The sequence below is a fragment of the Drosophila simulans genome, chromosome 3L, assembly GCF_016746395.2.
Source record: "Drosophila simulans strain w501 chromosome 3L, Prin_Dsim_3.1, whole genome shotgun sequence".
Taxonomy (NCBI): domain Eukaryota; kingdom Metazoa; phylum Arthropoda; class Insecta; order Diptera; family Drosophilidae; genus Drosophila; species Drosophila simulans.
Window position 1 is genome coordinate 12,722,547 of NC_052522.2, and position 23,957 is coordinate 12,746,503.

The 23,957-nt window shown below is 40.1% G+C and overlaps 3 protein-coding genes across 7 annotated transcripts; all 3 read right to left on the reverse strand.

Moving 5' to 3' along the window:
• Window positions 1-7,679: 7,679 nt before the first annotated feature.
• On the reverse strand, window positions 7,680-9,764 carry LOC6737890. Of its 3 annotated transcripts, XM_016169653.3 has the most exons (3): window positions 9,687-9,750; window positions 9,025-9,630; window positions 7,680-8,720 (listed from the first exon to the last, which is right to left on the reverse strand). In XM_016169653.3, the coding sequence occupies exons 2-3, from the start codon at window positions 9,619-9,621 to the stop codon at window positions 7,695-7,697; spliced, it is 1,623 nt and encodes a 540-aa protein (XP_016031674.2). In that variant the 5' UTR covers window positions 9,622-9,630; window positions 9,687-9,750; the 3' UTR covers window positions 7,680-7,694. The 3 variants fall into 3 exon arrangements, with proteins under 3 accessions (XP_016031674.2, XP_002084718.1, XP_016031673.1); XM_002084682.4 differs by having other exon boundaries at window positions 9,025-9,764; XM_016169652.3 differs by having other exon boundaries at window positions 8,556-8,707; window positions 9,025-9,764.
• A 5,213-nt stretch (window positions 9,765-14,977) lies between these two features.
• On the reverse strand, window positions 14,978-19,291 carry LOC6737891 (putative odorant receptor 69a). 3 transcript variants are annotated; one of them, XM_016169649.3, is made up of 4 exons: window positions 18,291-19,291; window positions 15,568-16,542; window positions 15,258-15,413; window positions 14,978-15,194 (listed from the first exon to the last, which is right to left on the reverse strand). In XM_016169649.3, exons 1-4 carry the CDS (start codon window positions 19,263-19,265, stop codon window positions 15,144-15,146), a joined length of 2,157 nt encoding a protein of 718 aa, XP_016031675.1. In that variant the 5' UTR covers window positions 19,266-19,291; the 3' UTR covers window positions 14,978-15,143. The 3 variants fall into 3 exon arrangements, with proteins under 3 accessions (XP_016031675.1, XP_016031676.1, XP_044778878.1); XM_016169650.3 differs by lacking the exon at window positions 15,568-16,542 and having other exon boundaries at window positions 18,291-19,288; XM_044922943.1 differs by lacking the exons at window positions 15,568-16,542; window positions 18,291-19,291 and adding an exon at window positions 16,916-17,859.
• Window positions 19,292-22,753: 3,462 nt separating this feature from the next.
• LOC6737892 (malate dehydrogenase, mitochondrial) lies at window positions 22,754-23,920 on the reverse strand. The gene has a single exon (XM_002084684.4). The coding sequence runs from the start codon at window positions 23,858-23,860 to the stop codon at window positions 22,811-22,813; it is 1,050 nt and encodes a 349-aa protein (XP_002084720.2). The 5' UTR covers window positions 23,861-23,920; the 3' UTR covers window positions 22,754-22,810.
• Window positions 23,921-23,957: the final 37 nt, after the last annotated feature.

Below are 23,957 nucleotides of genomic sequence, written 5' to 3' on the forward strand. Positions count from 1 at the left end.
CATCTTGGCCGTTATCAGTGACAAACGGCCGGGGTCAGGTCGTAAACAGGGGTGGGGAAATGGAAGGCTCTACGGTTATTCGGAGCGGACAGGCACACAATTTACACATTTAAAATTCAAATAAAGTCATTTGCATGCAGACGAAATGAGCGGTTCGGCCATCTGGACACTGTCGCAACATATGCGACGCCGTCTGACCTTTGAACTCGACCCCTCGCCTCAGTGGATTTTTGTTTTTGTACATTTGTCATCATTAGTGACCCGACCTGGTTGGCCAAAACAAGAAAAATAAATGTGCGCCTAAAACATAAAGGTGGACGAACGAATTTGCCGGGAAAGCCCCTTGCAAAGTGGCTAAATGAGCCAACGGCCAGAACTGGCTTAGCAAAGTGGATTTTCTTTTGGATGTCGGTGAGGGAGCACCTTATTATACAAATTTAAGAAGTGGCTGAAAAATTTGAATAATGTTTTAAAGGTTCAAGCACTAGCTTACTTCTCAACAGGAATTTAAACTTCACTTCATTTACACTACTAAGATGTTAAAACTTAATGCATTGGTTTTTTAACAACCCAAATTGGACAACGTGCCAATTTTATATTTTCCATATCGATTGATGTGTTACTGGCATTAAACTGAAATGAAAAACTAAGCTCTCCTCTCAATGTATTGACAGGCTTCTCAAGCAATTTCAGAGTTCGCCACTAATCCAGACAAACTCGGCTTAATTACTTACAAGCAAATTGAAACCATAAATAAATGAAATGCGTTGAAACAAAAACTTCAACGGCGGGCAAAAAAAAAGTATATATATATTTGGGGCGCGGAGCTGAGAAGGAAAATCGGCCTAATACCCATATTGATAACATAAGCCAAATGATTTACGGCCTGGTCAATCAACAAGGAGCGGCGAATACGGCAATAGTCCTCGGCTAAGTCGTATCGATTTGACTTTTGATTGATATTTGTATTGGGCTTACCGGGTATTTGGATGGGATCAGGCCAGGTTTTCAGGCATCAGGCATAAATCCTTTAAATGAAGTTAGAAAGTTGCTGCTACCGGGGCTTAAGAGTATCAATTTTAATAAATTTCCGCATGTTCCGCCATTAATTTCAGTTAATTTGCCATTTTTCATGCTTTGCCACACGACACATTCGGCACGCTACTGCCATTTGGCCAGGACCTTTGCATACAGGACCTGTGCCCGTTCATCAATGACACACGGCGAAGAAGCACCGTAAATATCCTCGCAGCCAGCCAATATGTTTACACGCACAGGCAACTGGGAACTTGTGCCATGGCTTTGGCTCTCCCCTTTGGCCAGGAGATTTCCGTTTCCGGTGGCAGCCAGGCTGCTCAATGGATCATAAATTTCGCAATGCATCGTAATTCTTTGCAGGTTGAAGCGGCTTTCCAAAACCAGCAAAAGTGGCAGAGAAAGAGAGAGAGAGAGCTACAAGTTGGCCATTTGTTGGCGCTTAAGCTAATAGTTGGCAAAAGTTTTCGACTACCCATTCCATGCCGAGATGAAGGACATCACTATGACTGGTGGAATAAATATTGAAATTGCCAGAAAAGAAAACTTTCAAGGCGCTCTCTCAATATGCTACAAAGCAAAAACTTTTTTAAGACAGACGGCACTTGCTATTTTGAAGTTTCTGCCCCGGGCCAGAGCTAATTTTCCCGGCTGGTTAATTATTCAAATGGATAAGTAATCTCCCATTTGGTTGGTAGTCTTTCGGAGTTATGCTTTCCCCAAGATTACTGGGAAGAGGTTTTGATTCTGAATGGAGTTTTAAGCACCAGAATTTTACCTCGATCCACCTTAGCAAATTTCCAGAAAAGTTAGATTGAAACAAAGGCAGGTCGAACCACAGAGTTCGATGTTCTGTTTTCGGTACTTAACATTGAAGTGCTTTCCGGTGCAATTGTTTCGCAAATGCGTGGAGACTGAACTTTTTGCGGTCCTTGGCCATTGACCAGCTGCTGCTCTATCGATTTTATTCCCTTTATGATGGGCTCTTACCTGCCAGGGATTATGGATGGCTCTTTGGCCGGAATTTAATGGAGATGAAACCAAATTGTATTTTGAGACCTTAAATCGGCTGCCGGAATATATAATTATGAAAGAAAGCATTGTTTTTAAATTGAGGATATTTATTCGTTAGAAATCATAGGCATATAAATACAGGTGCTTCACTATTGTTTAATGGCACCATTACGCTAAAGCACACTTATCCATATCCAGATTGTTGGCTTCTGTTACAAAAAGCTAATATTTATGGAGCAAACAATATTATTGAGGTGTCATAACCAACCGGCGGTGTTTACAAAAAATCAAAAATCCAAAAATACACGAAATGGGAGATGGCCGCAAAAATTATGTGCAGGAAAATATTTTGATAGAGGCATTAAACACAGTGCCGCATAGATAGAGCAAAAAGTGAAATCGAAACGCCTGAGGGCATATGAAATGCACACAACTCGCACTGGAAAACATACTCGTTTATCATACGAATTATTCAATTGAAGCAAAGGCAACTGCTGCATTTGGCAGCCGTGAGGATTTTTCAGGTGGTCCCTGGTTTTTTCCCCATTTTTTTCAGCAGGCCCTCGATCTTTCGGCGTCGTGCTAAATGTGGAGAACCCGATAATGACGCGGATGATGAACGCCTGCCACAGCCACATTCCCATCAGCAGTGGTTTTCGCATCCAAGTGGCCTTGGCGGTTAAATCTGCTCACCGACCGAGTGAAATGTAAAATCAACTTCGTCTTCCCATGGAGGCAAAGAGATCGAATCGGAAACTGGAATTGGAAAATCCATTGACCAATGCACTCTGAAAAAAGAACCGCGAGTGTAATTAATGTTGAATGAATTAGCACTGAATCCGTTCGTCGGGTTGTTAATCTAGCACAATTCGTATAGTTTCGCCATTTGAGATGCTCATTGCGGGCTGGTAAGTAAATAATTATTTAATTATTTAATCATATTAAAGGTTAATAAATTCCATTAATACTTACTCTTTCTTGCTGAAGTGAAATTCTATAGGAAAAATTCAGGTGCAAATAGTATTATATTTTGGCAGCTTACTTTTCAATAAGCTAAACTTTCCTTGGATTGAAAAATCTGCGCCACAATGGCTACTGTGTCATCATACCCATACCATACCACGTATTGAGCCAAATTGACCACAGCCACAATTAATTTTGCACTCTTTCTGCTCCTTTTGCACATGCGGTTTCTAATTAAGTGTTGCAGATACTCGGGAAGTGCAATTTCACAGAAACAAGCATACACACACACACACTAATGCTCAATGGGCTAACCAACGCCATCGCCAGATGGCGCTAATGAACTTCCGCTGTCAAATGAAACGCTTGCCATGCAAATCGCACCATTTTCAATAATTGAAGACGCCTGCCACCGCATTGTTATTATCATTTTCATTTTGTGCTTTCGCCACTCGACTGTTTTTACTTTTCCTTGGCTCATTCGAATTTTTTTCTCATTTTTTTTGTACGGGAGAGTTCCGCACATGATTCACATCAGAGAACTGCAAGGGTGGCATTTTTAGCCACTCGACTCACACCCAAAAATTTTTTGTGCGGGTGCTACCCGCCACGCACATCGCGGGTACTTACAAACACACAGTATACATCTGCACATTTAGACAAGACACCCCGTTGTGCCCGCACCCGAATCAATACGGTGACCTGCGTCGCGGGTACCGATCATACTCGGCACCCATAACGGAGGGTAGAGAAGACAAACAGTCAGAAAAAGACAAATGCCTAAAAAGGGATGAGTGACAAAAACACTTGTAGGTTTACCGTTAAACACATGGGTGTTTCCAAAAATACTCGGGTGTTTCTAAAAATACTCGGGTTATTGTCTCTATCAGTCTATCTACTCTTGTAGATAGTCGAGTCACAGACCAGATGCGTAACTCCATACGTTTTACACTCCATACGTTTATACACTATTCTTTCGGCGTGGCTCTAGACTTTGTCGAATACTTTGTAAAATATGCCCTTCATCTTATTATTATATTTTATTATAATTATATATATTATATTATATTTTATTAAATTATATATTATAAATATATATATATATGTAATTTAATTATTATATATATATATATATATATATATATATATATATATATATTATATTATATATTATTATATATTATATATATTATTAACGTTTTTATTATTTAAATGTAAATTATAGTAAAAATAATAGTAATAGTAATAATGCTAATAGCCGAATCTATGTACATAATGTCACAAAATTCATTTCAAAAATGAATTTATGCAAGAATATTTGTCATTAGAGTATTCATCTAGCGACTTGTGAAAAATTAGTAAGGCAATGATTCGATACGGGTGGCACCCGACATGAGCACGAAATTTTTCTTGGGTATTCCCTTTTACCCTTCATTTCTTATACCCGTCGCGCTTCCACCCATACAAATTTTAGGCGTACAAAAAATGACCTGCGGCCGATCGTTGACTGTGCGTCCACTCACCCATACGGCTCTTGCGCAGCAGGCCTCGGGTGGTTTTTTTACTCGTAACAAAAACACAACGTTGGTAAAACACCCGAATATTTTCTGTTGCCGCAAGTAGGGTGTCAAAAAAGACGGGGTGCCTAGAGACCGAGTGTTTATCGGGTGGACGTAGAGTGCCAGTGGCGGGCTGCAGTTCTCTGATTCACATCCGTTTAACGCCATTTTCTTCTCGATGGCCCCGGAAAGTAGGCAACAGTTTTTTCTTCGTTTCGCCCGCGTTGACGTTCATTTGCTTCTTCTTTCGGTTGAAGCCGGCAAATTGCTCGCATTTAAATGCAAAAATTGTCGGCACGTCTAGGTGTTCATAATGTCCCACCTGCCCCAACACCTTTTCCCTACCACCTATTTCTTCCCCTCCTTTTGGCCACCGGAAAATTTACTGCTGCGCGTGCGTTTTCATTTGCTTTTACTGTCTTCGGTCTATCTTTCATTTTGCTTTGCGTTCTCTTTCTTTTTTTTATTTTATTTATTTGCCCAAGATTTATGTCACATGCAGGAAGACAGGCCTGTCGTAATATTTTCGCACGAACACACACGCACACACCTGTGGGTCACATACGCAGCCGAGAGGTGTCTGTGTACGTGCGCGTTATGAATATGTATGTGTTCATTACGAAACGAGTGGATAGGGAGGCTGGGCGGAGTTTTTTACAACACCGGAAATGTTCCACAACTTTGGACTGGCATATGAAGTATATTTTAATCATCCAGCCAGATTCTGTCGGCGTTTTAACATTTGCATTGTAAAGACTTTAAAAAAAGGGTCAGAAGATCTAAGCTTTTGAGTTTATTGAACTCTGGGGTGCAGATGACATAGTGCAGGTAAGGTAGCCAACCATTCTGTATTCTAAACGCGCTTTTCGCGCACGAATATTCAAAGCAAAAAGGACAAACAATGACCAAATTCCAGAAACAATTTCATTTGATGACAATCGAAACACCACTAGCAATTTAAATATGAAAGTACGCTAATGAAGTGCAGGTAAGTATTTGATGTTTAATGACAATGGCGAATGATTTTGCATATGGAAAGTGTCATAAAATTTGGCAAATGAAATGTTGAAATTGGAAAATTTACGCCAAGCTGCACTTGCAAATTGTGAATTGCCAGTGGCCGGGACTCAATTGCCTTGTATCGCAGTGAAGTGAAGTGCTTTGGGGCCGGCCTCATTTGCCAGCGGGTCCTGTCACATTTTCAGCGAATTTCCCATGGCCAATTCCAGTCCGCTTGTGTTATGCGTTACGGCCGATTTAATCTGCCGTCGGAGCCCTAACAACATGGCCAACAATTAAGCCGTGCGTGCAAATTCTGTGCAAATTTCCTATTTATCGGTGGCTCTAGTGCCAGTCATTGTTGCTGGATGGCGAAAAGGACTCGATGCATTTGGTCCTTTTTCAGAACCGCAGGCGCCCATTTTCAGTGCCGAAAGCGACTCCTGGGTGCTATAGATGGTCCCTGAAATTCGAAAGTATAGAATCGATACCCCTCCATCGGTCGCCATAGCTTTTAATTCAAAATACCAGAGTGCTAATTTGTTTTCGATGTTTCGTAGCAATAATGTCTAATTAGTAAGCCCCTCGACTAAGTAGCACAAATTTTGCATCTATGAGCGGGTTACTATGTGGGTCATTGGCTCTCGGATTCATCCTTAATCCCTTCCATTTCCTGATTGAAGTCAAATGGCAAGCGGAGGCGAACTTAATGAAATGCCAGCAGTAAACGAAGAAGCAAACTGGAGTGGCAGAAGGCAACATGTGAGCAGGAAAAGCGCATTTAACCAGTGAAGCAGAAGAAAAGCAAGAAAAGTGCTGAATGAGGCAAAGGGATAAGCGTTTTCTTTTTTTCTTTCAGAGTGTTTGTGCTTATGAATAGCTCACCTGTTGTATAAATTTGCCAACATATAGTTGAGTAAATCTTAATGAATTGAGTATGTTTATGTTACGCACACGTCCGAGTTTCCTAATCTTCTTTAAAACAGTGCACATAGGCATAAATCTTTAGATGAAACCATTTTCCTAACCGGACAACAATATATTACCACTTGCCTTAACGGAAATGAAGGCATACCGAAATATTCTTATGCAATATATCAATTAGTTTTATTAAGGACTTCGTCGTGACAGCAAAACTGCCATAAATCATAATATTAAGCCCACAAAACAAATTATAACTGCCTTGCTGGACAATAATGATAGCAACCGGAAATATCAAGAGGATTCGCAATATCTGGCTAATACCATTGCATTTAATTTTTCGCTCACAGCTAATGAACATTTTGGATGAGCTTCAATTTAAAAAACAAAATTGTAATCAACAAGTCATGGTCATAAAAAAAATTTGCTTATAACATACGCAAAAATAAGTCAAATCGTCTAAAAAGTTAAAACTAATTAGCATTCTGGGGTGAAAAAATCTGTTTTTGGCATTGTTATCATTAAGAGCGCACTTACAAGTTTTTTTTATTTATAATTGGGTAATAAAATATATTGCGCTTGAAAACACTTGTGTTAAGCATTATACAAAGTTCCTACACTCTTATTACCTTTAGAACATTTCCAATCATCAGTTCCCTTCACTTAAACCCTAACCAACTTCTCAACAAGCTGACCTTTCTGACATCGCAAATTGCAGCTCATCGTCGTCGTTGGCCCTGGCTCACTGGCTTTTAAACCAATATGGAAAGAAAAATACAAATGAAAATAAAGTAACGAACTTGTAGCAAGCAGTACAAACAAGTGAACAATAAAACCACTTAAAAGGCAAGCAGCAGAAAATTTCCCTCAAACCCGAGAGCTATCCAGACACCCACATATAAAAACTAACACGCAGAACAGTAAATGCAGAAAAAGGACTGGCAGGATACTGTGGAGTAGTTACAGCAGCAAACAGGAGTAGTCAGAGTGGCTGTCCTATATAAAAAGCAAAATAATTGGCGTATCAGACATTTTGTTACGCCCAATTTAAGTGCTTCCTTGTTGGAAAAAATGTCTTTTTTGCGAAAAGTGCGATTCTTAATCCTATCTCCTTGAAATAAATAGTTCATAAAATATTATTTACTGGCAGTAAAAAATACTATTGAACTACTTTTGAAAAAAAAAAAAAACATATAATTTAACTTAAAAATTTTCCGTTTCATTTACCTCAGAACTTTTACTCTCGGTTGAATAAACCGATGAAGCTGTACCGGAATACTCTGTGCAGGATTCTGGAGTCAAATTGGGTGTAGACGATACATTGGAATCATGAACGGATTCCCTTTCGGAATCACAAGCGGAACATGAGGTGGAATCCGAGAAATACCTGGCGTTAGAATCAGCTGGGTATTCTGCAGGAAAATTTACTATAGTAACATAAACAGATCCGTTTTTGCTATCCGTTAGAGAATCTATTGATGTGGTTGTAGAGGATTCAGAAGAATCCAAATCGGAATCAATAAAGGAATAGTTTTTATAAAGCAAATATAAACTATCGACTGCCGATCTATAAAAGGTTCGTTCCCTTGACAAATCGGATTCTATTTTCGCTTTCACATTAAGAGCGGCATCCAAATCTTCGGTAGAACTTGTACTCTCAACACTACAGTTATATTCTCCTGCACTGATTCGCGTGCTTGATGTGCTAATCGTAGTACCGCTATAATAATTCACATCCAAATAGGATGGCTCCTCCAAATCTTCTTCGGAATTTTTTGATGTCGATGGTTCAGTTATCGTCATTGCATCAGCAATGTTATCTTCCATATTTTCCTTCATTATCAATCGAGCTATAAAACGATTAGGTGCATTTTGTATTTGCCGCAGATAGCGGAAAAATACATTTAGGGACAGGTCAAAGTCACCGTTTGCATGGAAATGTGATAAATATGGACACTTTGGATCCAGAGTCCAGCGCCTATAGCCGCGTATCATAGATTTTGACTGAAAGGTTTCCGTATAATATTCGAACTGGCCCAGCATCGCATTTTGTATAAAGCGGAATAGGTTAATCGCAAGTTCTGGTTGGAGATCTTTGAGATTGCTCGTCCATTGAAGAAGAAATACGGATGGAATCATATGAAATTTTACGAAGCCCAACACACGGGGAATGTACTTCACGCGCATCTCATAGTTTGATATTAGCCAGAGCAGAGCTGAATAAAAAATCTAAATAAATAAATATAAATGATAAATATAGAGAGATAAAATATAATACAAATAATGGGTTTTAAAGAAAATCATTTCAAAACAAAATTATAAATAATGTTATAAAATAATGTATAATGTGGCACCATGGGTAAACAAACTTGCGCTGAATTTTAACCTTCTAGCTTTTATAGTTCCTGAGATCTCGACGTTCTTACGGACAGACGGACGGCTTTTTCTTCCTGTTTCATACTTTTCAACGAATCTAGTATACCCTTTTACTTTACGAGTAATGGGTATAATAAAGACTCAGTAACTTTCATACCTCGATCTCGTTTTGTACAGCCAAGAGCCTCGATCTCAGCAGAGTGCACGCGACGTCGATATCCATGTCTATGAAATCTCCATTGGACACTAGTACCAGGAAAGACTTGCTCACCCTGGGAAATATCATGTCGCTTATATGGGCCATACCCATATCTCTGGCCTTCAAATAGCAGCTAAATGAAAAAAGTTCGCAGTTGGTTCTGTGGTCGTTTAGGAACTCAAGGATGCGCTTGATCAAGGGATTGCACTGCAAATATTGTGCGGCCACTAGAAAATGCAATATGTTCTCACGCGGCAAACGTATCTCATTACTTGTCATCCAGGCATAGGCCCATTCAAAGCACTCATTGCTTATCGCGTCCCTGGGAAACTTGACTACGTCACCCCGCTTAAGGTTGTTGGTAAACAGCGTGCAGTAGATGCGGAGTACGAACACTTGGCACTTGTAGACTGTATCGTTAACTATTATATAGGCATGGGGACCGATATTTCTTTCAAGGGCGAGCTTCAGTTTCTTCTGCAGGGGAATCTTCTCGTAAAACACAGTGTTACGCAAGCTCTTGTATGTGAATTGCCTCTTCAAACTATCAGGCATGAACTTGAACTGAAATGTAAAGTCCTTCATTAAGCCATCCTTCTTTTCCATTGTGTAATGTTTACTTCTAGAAAATATACAAAATTGTAGGTGCAAAATTAAATGCTGAAATTCTGGACAGTGTTAGAAAAGGAGAAAAGATGATATTTAACAAGTTGTTGCTGATCAAAAATCTGAACTCCTTAAACTTAGTTGAGTGCTTAACGTTAACGTTAATATTTAAAAACAGCGTAACATTTGTATTTTTACAACAATGACAGCACAAATTGGAACTGAGCTGATTAAGTGGTTACCCATTTTCGCAAATACTTATATGAATATTTTAATAATGCCATTGACATGCCATCAATATTCATAGGTAAGGCTAAAGAATTCTTACAAAAATATCAAGTGCATTCAGCCGACATATTGACAATGTTCCTGCATTTATTTTCGTTCACTAAATGCTTCCGTGTGGTCGCTGCTCGATTGAATTAAAATTCATTAATTTCCCATATTAAAATGGCATTAATTAAATACCAAAACGAACGACTGGTGAGTTGTGGCATTTATATGTTAATAGTCATTCGATGAGGAGTAATAAATGCAAGTCACCCGAACAACAAAACCTTCACGTAAATCACCATTGTTGCATGCTTAATTTAATCAGCAATTCAATCGCAATCAATCTTGTATGAAAATAAAAATCCCTTACATAAAGTGAAAAATAAACGTATTTCTTGTATTTCCAGGGCCCGAATTGTGCTTATTAAATTTTGAAAGTAGCGAAACATTTTCTAATATTTGCCCAATCCTCATTTAACCTCGTTCAAAAAACAAACTAGCAGCTTGGTAAGACCCGCTTTGCATGTCTCCGCAACATTTAGCATACCCGAGCATATAATTACACACACACACACACTCGGATACGAAAACACAATATGTCGCTGCAACTCTGCGCACTTCCGCTTAAAACCTTTTACTTCCGGCTGACAGGACTCGAAAAAACGTACACAACTAGCCCGAAATAGCCAAACTTTATCCGTACATTGCATGTGCCACGCAAATGCAAATTTTATATACCCACTTGCAATCCTCTTTTTGCCAAGGCTCTTCTCGATTTAAATTTTGTTAATATTAAATGCCGTGAAAGTGTGCCACACAGATACTAAAGCCGACTGCCTCGGTTGCGGATCGTGGCATCAGTGGGGCATTATCGTCGTGTAAGTTATGGCGTCAAAAAGCAATCAATTTTTAATTTTGCGTTTAATTAAAAATGCAGCCGGGGCGCAATTAAAATTATACCCTGCATTAAACATACGCCGTAGTCCGGAGACACGATAAAGGCTCGATTTGGGTGTTGGCCAACTCGAAAGTTAGTCGGCGCTTAAATGACAGTAACCAAATTCTGGTTTTGTTGCAATCAATCATGGCCGGGTCGGTGGGTTGGTGGGTTGGCGGGTCGGTGGGTTTGTGGCTCGGTAGATTGGTGGGTCGATGTTTCATTGGTGCTCGCTCAGCATCATCGGTAATTGGAAATAGGTGGCATCGTCATCGTGATTGCGCGGTCATCGTATCCGCAGCAGCATAGACACGACTTGACACTCACTACTGATACAGCACTTTTTATATTGCGGTCAAAATAATATCAGTATCACCAGTAAATGTTTACTTTAAAATTTTAAATATGTACATCAATATTTAATTTAGCCTCTAATATTCATACTATATTCGAATTAACATTTTTCATTTTGTGGTTCTACCCATTTTTTACCCAAAGGAATTGTGTTTTTTCTTGGCAAAAATGTCTAGGCGACACTATTTTTGTGAGCTTAGCTGTACGTATCTACATTTATCAGACTCATACAAGCAAATGTTGCAACTGCGTCGCGGTTGCGGCCCTAAAAGTTCGCTGCGGACATGGGTCGTTCATTTCAATGGGTTTATTAGCATGCCTCTGTGGCGTATGAGTGATATTTCAATAATGAGCATTCAATAAATTGACAATAATTATCGCCGGACATCATATGACCAATTTGTGTCGCTTCCGAACAACCGACAATTGCAGCATGGTATATTCGATAAACAGTAGACATCACTTATATACAAAAGCAATTGGCTTTCATATAAAGAGCATGCACTAAGGTAATTATAACACAGCGCGCTGGAATTAAAAATTTTAATTTTTTTAAGAAATTTTACAACTACACATTTCGAGTGGTAAAACAAACACGCTTCTGGAAATGTACAATTAAATCAGTTGAAGTAGTTTCTACTGTATCGACAAAATCGACAACTTTTTGAACCTGATTACCATGTCAAGATAGATTGACAAGCATTATTCAATCGATGGGAAAGTCCTACGATGACAGCCGCTTGCATTTGCGTTTAGCCAGCAGATCAAAGGTGTTGACCCAGCCTTTTGTCAAATCGCTTTCCATTAATTTTGTCGGCAGGCTGGCTTTGAAAAAATTTGATTACCCAAAGCTGTGGGCACGTCTGTTGGCTAGAAATTACACGGACATGAAATTTAATCATTCTAATTTGTGGAATTTATGAAGTTTATTGCTCTCGCTTAATAGACGCAAATGCTAACAGATTTTTTGGGAAGCAAGTGCTGGCGTTATTTCAAGTTGGCCGGCACAAAAAAGAATACCATACCATTACCCCACTTTTATAGGACAACGCAGACTTTCTAATGCTCTTTAAGCTACATTTAAACCAATATTGATTATTCCAGTTCAATAAAATTAAAAGAAGATAAATTCAAGTTTTCAAAATGTATTTTTATTTATATTTCATGTTTAGACATTAAACTTTAAATGAAGAGCATATTGTATTCCATTACATTGTATTTTAGTTTTTTCGTTGGGGGGAAACCCACCAACATTATTTCCTCTCCGTCGCATTTTTTGACGTTTTCCGCAGTCGTGGTTTTTCCTCTTTGACTTGCTTTAGCTTTTGTTTTCCAGCACATGGAGCTTAGGCTGGGTCCCGACTACGTGCGGAAATGTGTCTAAATTGTGTGTAAAAATTTCACCATCCCGTTTTTATTACATTTTTGCGCCCCACAGCCGCAAGTTGGGGTGACACCATATGGCCTAAACAGATAAGGCTAAGTAATTGATGGACAACGGACTAGCTTTTGTAAGTGGTTCACTTAGCAGGGGCATATTGAAAATAAATTTATCGTTAAAGAATTTAAAATGAAAGAGGTCTTAAAGCTGTAGTTATACGAATCACAGACTTTTTCTTTGATTGCCAAAAAAGTTCTAACATTTAACACAATGTGTCTAAAGATACCCGCCTTTAAAATGTAACGAAGCATTTCCCCCAAAATTGCCCCAAGACAAGATTGTTACCATGTAGTCTATAACTTTTAAACGGTTTCAAACCAAAGCCAATTATGTCCTACCTTTCTCTCGACCACAATATAGCTTCACCCTCCACCAATATCACATAACATTTTCAATTACCATTTTGGGTGAATCGGCCAAGACCTCGCCCCGTCTTTCCCCCAAAATGGGACCAAGTTTAGCTACGAAATTGAGACATGTTGTTTGAGTACATTTTGTGGTTTGGTCTCTGGCGGCAGCAGGGCTCTGGGAATTTTCGTGTTTTGTGTATGCAATTTTAAATGCACATCGCAGCTCAGCTCAGCCCAGTTTGGTTTGTTTTGGTTCACCCGACCAATTCCCAAGACCCATGTTGCTGTAACGAGCCGCCTTTGTTTGCTAAAAACTTATCAAGGCTATGGTCAGGACTTGGAGCCCAGGGCAAGCACGAAGCAAATGCCTGCAATGATGATCCTGCAGTTGAATCCTGTGGTGGAGCCACCACTCCCCTTGGTCTAGTCAATTTTTATACAGACTGTCGATTCTGTGTGTGCGGATGACTCCCTCTGGACAGAAATCTCTATTCCTTTGGCCATTGTCATGGGCACTGGGTCGTGTGTCACTTCCACATGATTGGGCAATTCACAATCTTTTTCATATGGCCACCCCTGCTGTTGTCTAAGCTGATGACTCAATTAACTGGCAAACGTGCTTTTGTAAGCTGTCAGCTGGAAAGGCTTAGCAAAACTAAAGATGACCGATTACAATTAGCCCATATAATCGCTGGAATGAGCAAAAATGCTGATAGCCTGGGATTAGGGTTTTAGTTTCTAAGAAATAAATTGGCTAGTCAACAAAAATTTAATCTGTTCTTTTAAAAATTAAGACTCCTACTGGTAAATTTGAAAACCAACACTTTAGGCTATATAGGAAAATCCGCTCCTGGAAAGTCATGCCTTTACTAAAAGAAAAGTATTAAATAACTAATAACTTCATTTTGAAGTCTGTTAAAATGTTATAAAACAAACTTATAATCACACCATGTTATTTTTCCGTCAAAACGAAATATTAAATTTTCACGACTGTAAAAAGCACGAATTTCACCGCTTCGCATTTTAAATATTAAAACTTTAATCGAGAGAAGCGCTGGCATTAAATGGAACGTGGAAAATCCATGGCCAGCAAAAAGCTGTCATCGAAAGCAGGACAATAAATATGCTCTGCTCATGATTAATGATTTGCACGCGCAAAGCGAACTAACCGAAAAAACAGCAAAATTCTTGGCCAACTTGAGGGCCAGGACCAAAAAAACAGGCAACAGCGACTGGGCGGGCTTTCGGTTTGTTTGGCTTTGCGAGCAGCGTAGCGTGTATTAAGGGAATTAAAATGTTATTATATAAAACAAGGACAAGGGTCCGAGCAAGCTGAAGAATGAGAAGTTGGTGTGCAAAATGCGATGGTAACGCTGTTGCCACTGATCCAGGATAACGACGTGATAATCACACTCATCACAGCCACTCAGAGCCGGCGTATGACTGAAGAAACCGCCAGGTGACTTGTACATAATTCCAGCAATTTTTGCAAAGAACTTAATTTTACGCTCCTGCATTTCCCAAATGAAAATCTGGACACATCCCCCGAAAATCCACGACCCTGACAACCTTTGTCTGGCTTTAATAAGTTTGCTTAGTTCCAGCCAGAAAAGCACTGAAGCGGGCACTCAGTTGGCTTCCTTCAAATATCCTTCCATATCCGTGCAACCCGAGTTTTTTGTCTTTCATGTCGTCTTAAATGGCGTTGTTCAGGGGCTTCTTTTGTTTTGCATTCCTGTGCAGTGAGTGTGAAAAAGTTAATGGGTCAACTATGTGGGTTCTCCCCCAAATTTTAAGAATTTCTAATTAGCTCTAGGCAAAGCATTTTTTAAATACTATTTCATCCATGAATCTAACAGATATAATAGCAGTTTTATTTAAACATAAAAATTCGAAAAATTGTATTCGGAATTATGTCATTTTCATTAAGTAAAATAACACATTAGAATGTATGATTTACTAAATATTTTAATAAACAACTTTTCAGAGCTGATATTGATGCTTTTTTTTAGTTTTCTAATATAAATTTTTGATCTACAAACTAAGTTCAACACTACGACATGCACATTTATATTATTTTGAGAGCTTAACGCTTGCAGGTTACATTTTGCTCCTTTTATTTCAGGGACCGCACACAGGTAAACATTTGATATGAAAACTTCAATGTCTGAAAGCCAAAACATGAATTAAAATTAAATAATCTAAGCCGTGTAAGTAAGAAAAAACTCACTGCCATATATGTAGTAATGGATACAGGCGCCAGCTTGTATGTTCTCCACATATAAGGTTTCGTAGCCCGCATCATCAGGATGAGGAGCATCCTTCGATAAGCAAGATCGCCCTCATACCAATTGTTATAAAAGGCCGCTGGCAATACTTTGCCACTCTGAAAAGAGAAGCTATATCAGGGCACCAATATGATAAAAATACGCATTCTTAACAGAAAAAGATGATCAATATACATTTACTATTTAATCATTTTTAACCAAAAACTTATGTACACCTCGCAATAACTTATGTACAGGCTATCAAAAACTTACCGTTAAAATCAAGTGCGTACCACTGCGGCACATTGAAAAATTATATGTGATGAATAGCAAAAGTCCGAGTAAATGTTTTAGAGAGGTGCCAAAGTCGAACATGGTCATGGAAAATGCCAAAAAGCAAGTGGATATCATGGACACCGACAGACTTATGAGAAACGTTAAGTTAAAAGATCGATTAACTCTGTCGGCCAGATTAAGCAATTTTGTGTGATATACTATCAGATACTTCAATTGGTCCTTAGCATGGGGATTGCGGGCGTCGATGGTCTCCAGCTGCCTGGCCAAACCATCGAAGTGAATTTCTAGCTGGATACCAAAAAAGTTGATCAGAAACTGGATAAACATGTTGACGCACATATTGGTTTGGCACGAAAAGATTTGACAGACGACCGCTGCAAAAAATCCAGGAATTGATCCCTGAACCCGCCAGGGATACCAGGTACTACTCTGAATCCTATAGCCCAACTGCTGTGAGTTCGACAAATGTTCCCGAATCATTAGAAGAATTGGTAGTGAGTTGTAGTAGGCAATGGCAGAGGTATGGAAAATAAGCGTATTTCTTAAATGACGCGTATACTCCTCTTGATAGTGCTGTGTGCGATACGCCCTGTGCTTGGTTAGTTGAAATACTTCCTCAAATTCATTTAGTAGGTTCTCAAAATGGGTCTTAAGGCTCAGCATCTTCCACAAGTTGAGGGTGCCCACAATGGTGAATCCAAGCATGCTGGCCACAGATGCCAATTCAGCTAAATACCCAATTGGATCCTCTGTTCTTCCATCAACGAAATATCCGTACATGACGCAGCCAATATTGTGATAAATCAAATTTATTGCTCCAAGCCAGAAGATAATGCGTTTTGCCAAGTTGCGTTTGACTTCCAAGGATCGTCTGCCATTCCACGTGTATCTGGGAAGTTGGGCCGCTTGACACACGAGGTCCTGGTACCGCATAAAGTCCTCCAACTGCATCTGGTCCTGAATTATTACTGGATTATGGCACCGTAATTCCAGAAGTATTAATGTAATTGGTGGGACGATTCGTGGTGAGAACTGCCAACTGGTGCAGCTGGTTACTAACGAATTTTTGAAAGTCTTTGGTTTTAAAATTCATAATGGGAAGCACTTGGTCGGGGCAATTTAGGAACAAATTATTGGAATATTTAAGCATCAATTAGATCTTTAAAGGTTATAGAAGGAGACAAGATTTTCCGAAGCCCTCCTTTTTGTTAAAGAAAAATATAATTTAAATGAATAGAAAGATCGCTTTAGTCGAATCCTAACTATCACATCTACCTCTTTTAAAATATAATATGGTACTTTACTTTTTACTTTTAAAACTTACCGCTAATGTGAACTCAGTGCCCAAGAAGCAGATGACAAAATTGTATACGATAAAGGCAATAAGACCATTTATGCACTTAATTGCAGATTGCAAATCGAGAAGCACAATAGCTACACTTGTCATGCAAAGTGCAGTTGTGGAAAAGAACAAGCCGCCAAGGAAAGAAAAGTTCATTATTTCATTAAAATCATTGGCTATTTGTATAACATGACTATGGTATGCGATAAGCCTTCTCAATTCCTGATTAGCGCCAGGATGACGAGAGTCCAGCTTGAGTAATTGATTGGATATAGCGTCGAAGTGCAACTTCAATTGATAGGTGATAATGCTGATGATATTGTGAGTGCCCAAGGAAAAGGCAACGCCCTCAATAGAGGCGATAAGTGTGGCAAAGTGACCAACACCGTATCCGATTGCTGAACCATAGACATTCCAAGGATACCAAGTATTAATCTGGGTCTTATATCTCATTTCCATACCATCCATTTGATATTCGTACATCATAACCACTAGAGGAGCAATGTTGTAATACATGGTGAACATCCAAAAGTATATAAACTCGAATTTCATCAAACCATTTGCCATTTGAAAATAGTACTGCTGGCGGTAATTTCTATCTCTGGGTCTTGGATATAGTTCCCTTAGGTCCGTGAGCAAAATTTCAATCTCAGGACGACGATTCGAGAGGACACATATATTAAAAAAACCAACTGCGACTAGCATCAGAGCACCTGTAGCCTCTGAGATCTCAGCAACGAAACTTTGGGTATCCGCTGCCTTCCGTCCGTATATGGACCAATCTATAATTACTCCAATACATTGGTAAGCTAGGCAAAAGCTACCTAGCAAAAAGAATGCTCTTCTAAACGTTGGATACAAATCTTCCTCTGCTGACCTCTGGGACCACTTAAATCGTGGAATCATCGCCAGACGCAAACTGCTGTCAAAATACTTAAAGTAGTCTTCAAATTCCATCCTGCTCTAAACCGTGACTGTCGTAATTGCGCTATATTACCGACCTTTATAAGCTAGCCTGTAACAATCGAATTGAGTAATTTGTAATCATCTATATTAGGGTTCCTGAGAAAATGGCAACTGCGTTTCGACTATCGTATAGTATAGTGTATAGTGACATCATAATCCATTCCAATCAATAACTACTAATACCTTATAGATACTATTTTCCCGAAGAGTGATCAGTCAATCGGATAGACAGTCAAAGAGAAACAGTTCTTCACGAAGAATGATATATGCTTAGGTAAGCTGCACATATCGTACAAAAACTACTACTACTTTTATTTACTATTTAGAGTAGTTATAGTATCAAAGTTATATAGAAATCTCTTAAATGTCTAAGACACATGTTCATACTCACAGCTAAAGTGACCTCGGTTCCCATGTAGCAGATGACAAAGTTGTAGAGGACGAATGCCACTAGACTACTGACATACTTGAAGGCAGATGCAAAGTCCAGTAGCAGTATAGAAACACTTGACATACAAATGGCAATAGTCGCACCCACTAGGCTGGAGCCGAATACAAAGTTCAATATGTCATTGACTTGGTCGCCCAGCTGAAGGATCCGGCAGTGGTAGGCGATGAGAATCCTTAACTTCTTATGAGCTCCAGGCCGACGGCAATCAAGTGATTCTAACTGACTAGATATTCCATCGTAGTGCAACTTTAGTTGAAAGGATAACAAGCAGACAAGATTCTGGGTGACTATACTGAAGCCTACGCCCACAAAGGAACCCACGGTTATGCTTAGTACAGCCATACCAAATCCAAGTGCCGACCCTTGGACTTTCCATGGAAACCAAGTGTTGGTCTGCGTCTTGAAGCTAAGATCATATCCCTCGTGCAAGTGTTCCCAAAGGAGCAACAATACTGGTGCACTATTGTAGTACACGTAAAAGACCATATAGAAAAGGAACTCAATTCGCATTATTCTCATGGCCATGTCAAAGTAATGCTGGCATCGATAGTGACTTTTCGTGCATCTCGGATATATCTGATGAAGCTCCTCGAGTAATGTTTCAATTTGGTTGCGGTTTATGGAGATCGCATACACGTTACAGAATCCCACAAATGTTAGACAAAAAGAACTGCACATTTCAGATAATTGTGCCACAAAGGTGCCCGTGTCCGTGGCAAGCCGTCCATTGCAATACCAATAGATAAGCACTCCAGCAATCTGGTATATCTGGCAAATGGATCCAAGAAGGAACACTATCCATTGCTCCGAAGCGTACAACTGTCTTTCAGTAGGGCGTCCTTTCCATTGATATCTTGGTATGCACGCCATCCAGCAACCGAAGTCTATATACTTCATATGGTCGTGCAACTGCATCCTGCATTCAACTATGACTGAATTGCCCACAAAGGAAACTAGTGGCTTTTGAAGGCCAGATTTGAAGACCTAATTGAGCAATATTAAATCAATTCTTGGGAAAACCAACTGCTGGTATAACAAGAAATCAGTGATGCGAATCTAGGGAAAAAGCGCCAAGTACTCAATCAATAAAAAAAATGTTAACCATAATGGTTTAGTGCCGAATTAAATTATTGGATGTGTTTGTATAAATTATTTAGTAAAATCAAGGATATTTTTTCGAATGTCACATTTTTTAGCCCACATTTGAGTTGAATTCATTTCGCACATTATTTGTTTGTTCATTCAGTTTATATTCGTGTCAAGCTTGTAATGATGATGCCTTTGAGCTGGTTAGCAGGCTTTTATGCGCTTGTCTATGGCTGCTGATATCAGCAGACAAGTGCTGCTCGTTCTGCACTCCATTTCCGGCGGAAGTCCACCCAAGGAGACACTTTTATGTACAGACATATATACTGTGTATATGCGCCGCGCCTGCATGTTTGAGTATGTGTATTGTACTTGGCGCTTGTTTACTTCTTTGTTTATGGGCATCCTCGTGGCACCCGCTCTTTTACGAGTCCATCCTATTGCCAGTTTTTATTGTTGCCTTTATTCTGCGGTCTACTTGGTTGCGCCTCATGTGCTCCATGCTACATGCTCCCTGGTCCCTGCCGCAGGCTCCAGGATCCAGGATATGCTTGAATATGCTGCTCCCCTCGCCCAGGAGTGTTTTTGTTTGCTATTGATTTATGGTTTGGTGATTTCGCTCCTTGTGCGGGATTTTCTGTTTACTGTCGACGTCTCATCAGCGTTTTGTTGCGGTAATTAAACTCTGATTGGTTTTCAATTGTTTTTATTGATTGGCACTGGCGTTTGATTTCTTTTTTATTTTTTTGCTTTAATCGAGCTTCTGTTGATTCGCAATTAACCACCGAAGTCCCCGAGCGTCATCGTCACGGACAAACTGACTTAAATTCAGTTGAAATTGCCTTTGAAAGTAAAATTTATGAAGACAAACAAAAGCAGGAAAACTTGGCAGGACTCGCGGGCGAGTACCCGGCCAATTGCCAAAGGACTCAAATCGAGCGGCAGCTGCGCGTAATGGACAATTTGAATTATCCTTCCGCCTTTCGTTTGGCGGAGGAGTGTGAGTAATAGTTTTGGCAGCCAGCGCCATTTTGGCCAGGAATTTATGGAGATCCATGAGCCAAGGGCCACTACATCGACTCCGTAGCTCTTGGCAGAAGCCTCTCCAATTCATCTCCTTCGTCCTGCCCGCTGACAAGTGCAAAAGTATAGCAAAGTTATGGGCCACCGACTCGGACAACTCCTAACTTTCAGCTCGGAACTCGCAACTGTTGGACTTATCGATCCGCCGGATCGGGCCTTTTAAACTAATTAAGTCCCAGTGAGGCGAACAACACATGCTACTAATTTGCGAAATTAACGTGTTTGTTTTGGCCGCTCTCTAAATAAATTACCTCCAAAAAAACAAAATACAGGAAAAAACGAGCGGCCAAAGGTAAAGGCAATGGCCATAAATTCGCATCGAAAGCGAATTCCGAGCTGCAACTTTGGGTTGCCTTGTTTACTGCCCACAAAAAGGATCCCCTTCTCAATACCATGGCCAAAAATTACAGCCAACTGGAAAATTTATGTGCAGCTCCATGGAAATTAAACGCTCTGGGCCTTTAGCAATGGACCAGCTGCTCGGACTTCCGGCTTCCTGAGGCGCTTTCCTATTTTGACAAGGATCTATGAAAATAGTGTGAAAAATTATTGTTCAACTCCCCCTCGCTCGCCGGGCATTCTAAACTGCTAAATTAAGATAAATGAGCACATTTAGCCGGAGGAATTTATTTGTTTTGATAAGCGTGAAACGACTCTGCTCGGATTCGCATTTCGGGTTCGCATTGGTCCGAAAAAGGGATGTGACATATAAATCTTTTTCAAAGAACATGTGTTATAGAAGCGCCAGCACTTTAATTAGTATTAAGAAGAAGCGGTTTTTATACCCTTTGGCATCATTTTGTTATTGATTGCTGCATTAAATAAGAACGAAACTAAAAGCCAATCGAAACTCACCGATAAAAAACCAAGTTGTAGTATTATGATTTTGCTACTTGGCAACTTTTTTAATACGCCCGTAAAGATCAACAGCGAAAGTGGACTCGGGCCCAAATGACTTTGGCTAATAAATAAAGTTTTGCGATGCTCAGGTAAACACTTGGCATGACCCACAAAAAGTTTGTGCCCAAATAAACAGAAAGCTGGGAGGGAAGCAAAATCAGAAATAAGAGTGCTCCCAAACTTGTGGAAAGTATTTTGGCCAGAAATTGTTTGCTGATGTGGCTTAGATTTTTCCTGCAATTAGTTAACCCATAAAGAGAAAGTGTTGCATATGAAATATATGACCACAAAATGCCAACAAATTGCCCGGAGGCCAGAAACCGAAAATTTATGAGGTGCCAGAGAAAAGCATTATAGGCAAACGAAATACGGTGTAACTGGGGAACCATATTCGTGCGGAAGAGGAAATAATTTATTCTATAGATTCGCATGCTAAAAAAAAAATAAAATTAATATTTTATGTCTTCCGTTTATGATCCTTCTCAAATCCTGAAATGCCATATTATCAACCCACGTAATGACTTGGAAAGCCACTTAACTGAGACACCTTTTTGGGGCCCATGTTTTGTTATTTGGAAATACATTTTCTGGCCAACATGTTGCCCGAAATGCCTGGGCTTAATTTATATGTTGTCAGACCGGGTGGCAGCAACAAATGCAGCCGCAATAGTGGAATTACTCACACACACACGCTCCATCTGAAACTTGGCCAGGTGAACTCCTGGCGAAAGTGAAACTGGGTCGCAAGAAAGTTGTCGGGCCACCACCCACTTTCCTTTTGGGCAATGGGGGGACAACAAGATAAAATGGACACACCCAATGTGTTTTTCGTTTTACGGGCCGAGTGTGAAATAAAGTGAAGAAAATTGCTGCCTACTTTTGGGGGCCACACATGGGAAGGATGTTCGAGTTTTCCGGGGGAGCCAAAGATGGCCAAGCAATTTGTTAGCAGGTCGAGCTGAGCTGGTCTCAGTGCAAATGTAATTTACTGCCAGACGATATACGCTGGCCCACAGAAATATTTTGGCCGCAATTTATTTGCGGCCATTTAAACAGAAATAAAAGCAAATGAATTTAAAGATCCTCCTATCCAATCCTTACCCAATTACCTTGAAAATATTTAACTAAATGTAACCATTCAGGCTCCCGGTTGCCATAGAATGGTTTTTGTGCTTTGTCTAGACAGCTACAAAGACAAAACTGCCTGAAGGATGTAATCCAGATAAAATGCCAAATAAAATCTTTACTCCTACCAGATATTTCCGCCAAAGATTTTCGTTGAGGCAAAATATAAATATTTTCATTCCTAGAAACTTTCCCTGCTATTATTAATATCTATAGATACCTCTTCCTTTATTAGTAGATAAAACAGTAAAACATATTTTATTTTCTTACGGCAAGGCCGCTGGAATGGGAGAATGTGATTGTCCACTTAAAATCGTTTTGGCAAAATTGACACCCTCGTCGGCATTCTGTCGTAGAATAGGTAGTAGCTTTTCCAAAGCCTCCTTTTCGTAGTCGCTCATCTGGGGAAGTGGTATATAGCGCTTGATACCATCCTTTCCCAATTCCAATGGACTAGCGAAGAATGGGGCGTCGGTTAGCTTGGAGGCGACAAAGGCGCACTCGATTAGACCCTCCTGTCCAGCAATTCCACGCAGCAGGGAGTCCACGAAAGTAGCGCCCGCATAAGCCATCGATAGGGTGGCAGATCCTTTTCCAGCTTTGGCATTCACCACCTCTGTGCCCGCCTCCTGAATGCGATGAGTTAGCTTCTGAATCTCCTGGGAATCACATCTATATTTCGGCTGACACTGCGAAATGAGCGGTAGAATTGTAATCCCCGCATGGCCACCAATAACTGGAATGTTAACTTCATTCGGAGATATGTTCATAGAATCACCAATGAACTTTTTCGATCGCACCACATCCAGAGTCGTAATACCGAAGAGCCGCCGAGAATCAAAAGTTCCATGGGCCTTAAGAACCTCAGCTGCGGTGGGCACAATCATGTTGACGGGATTGGTGATAAAGGCAAGATGAGCTCGTGGAGAGGCATTGCTAATGGCAGTGGCAACTTTCACTGCAATATTTCCATTGGCAGCCATCAGGTGATCCCTTTGCATTCCTGGCAGACGTGGCATCCCTGCGGCCACGACCACCACATCAGCTCCACTCACCGCCGACTCCAGTTCCTGTTCGCCGGTAAAACCCATCACCTTTCCCGTTTGGCTGATATGGGATAGATCCGCAGCAATTCCCTTCATTTCGCTGAGATCATGAAGAGCCAGCTCATCTATTCCAGGACAGCGACGGAGCAGAAGCGATAGCGGTTGTCCAATTCCTCCTCCGGCACCCACAACGGCGACCTTTAAAGTGCGGACCACAACTCGGCATGTAGCTAGTTTTGCCTGGTTTTTAAGACTTTTCAGTAACAACATTTTGCTCAGAATATAATAAATATTGTTGCCGGACTCCAACTGTTGACACTTAAAAGCAAAAGCCTACTAATCAGATAAAATAAAAGAAAGGCATCCT

Bases quoted from the DNA above. Each gene is read 5' to 3' on its own strand.
- LOC6737891 (XM_016169649.3), bottom strand. From the start codon at position 19,265: ATGCAGTTGCACGACCATATGAAGTATATAGACTTCGGTTGCTGGATG. The intron at 15,414-15,567 runs GTAAGTTTTTGA...TTCTCTTTTCAG, and splicing joins GTACGCACTTGATTTTAACG to AGTGGCAAAGTATTGCCAGC. The intron at 15,195-15,257 runs GTGAGTTTTTTC...TTTGGCTTTCAG, and splicing joins CCATTACTACATATATGGCA to ACATTGAAGTTTTCATATCA.
- LOC6737892 (XM_002084684.4), bottom strand. From the start codon at position 23,860: ATGTTGTTACTGAAAAGTCTTAAAAACCAGGCAAAACTAGCTACATGC.
- LOC6737890 (XM_002084682.4), bottom strand. From the start codon at position 9,672: ATGGAAAAGAAGGATGGCTTAATGAAGGACTTTACATTTCAGTTCAAG. The intron at 8,721-9,024 runs GTATGAAAGTTA...TTATTTATTTAG, and splicing joins CTGTACAAAACGAGATCGAG to ATTTTTTATTCAGCTCTGCT.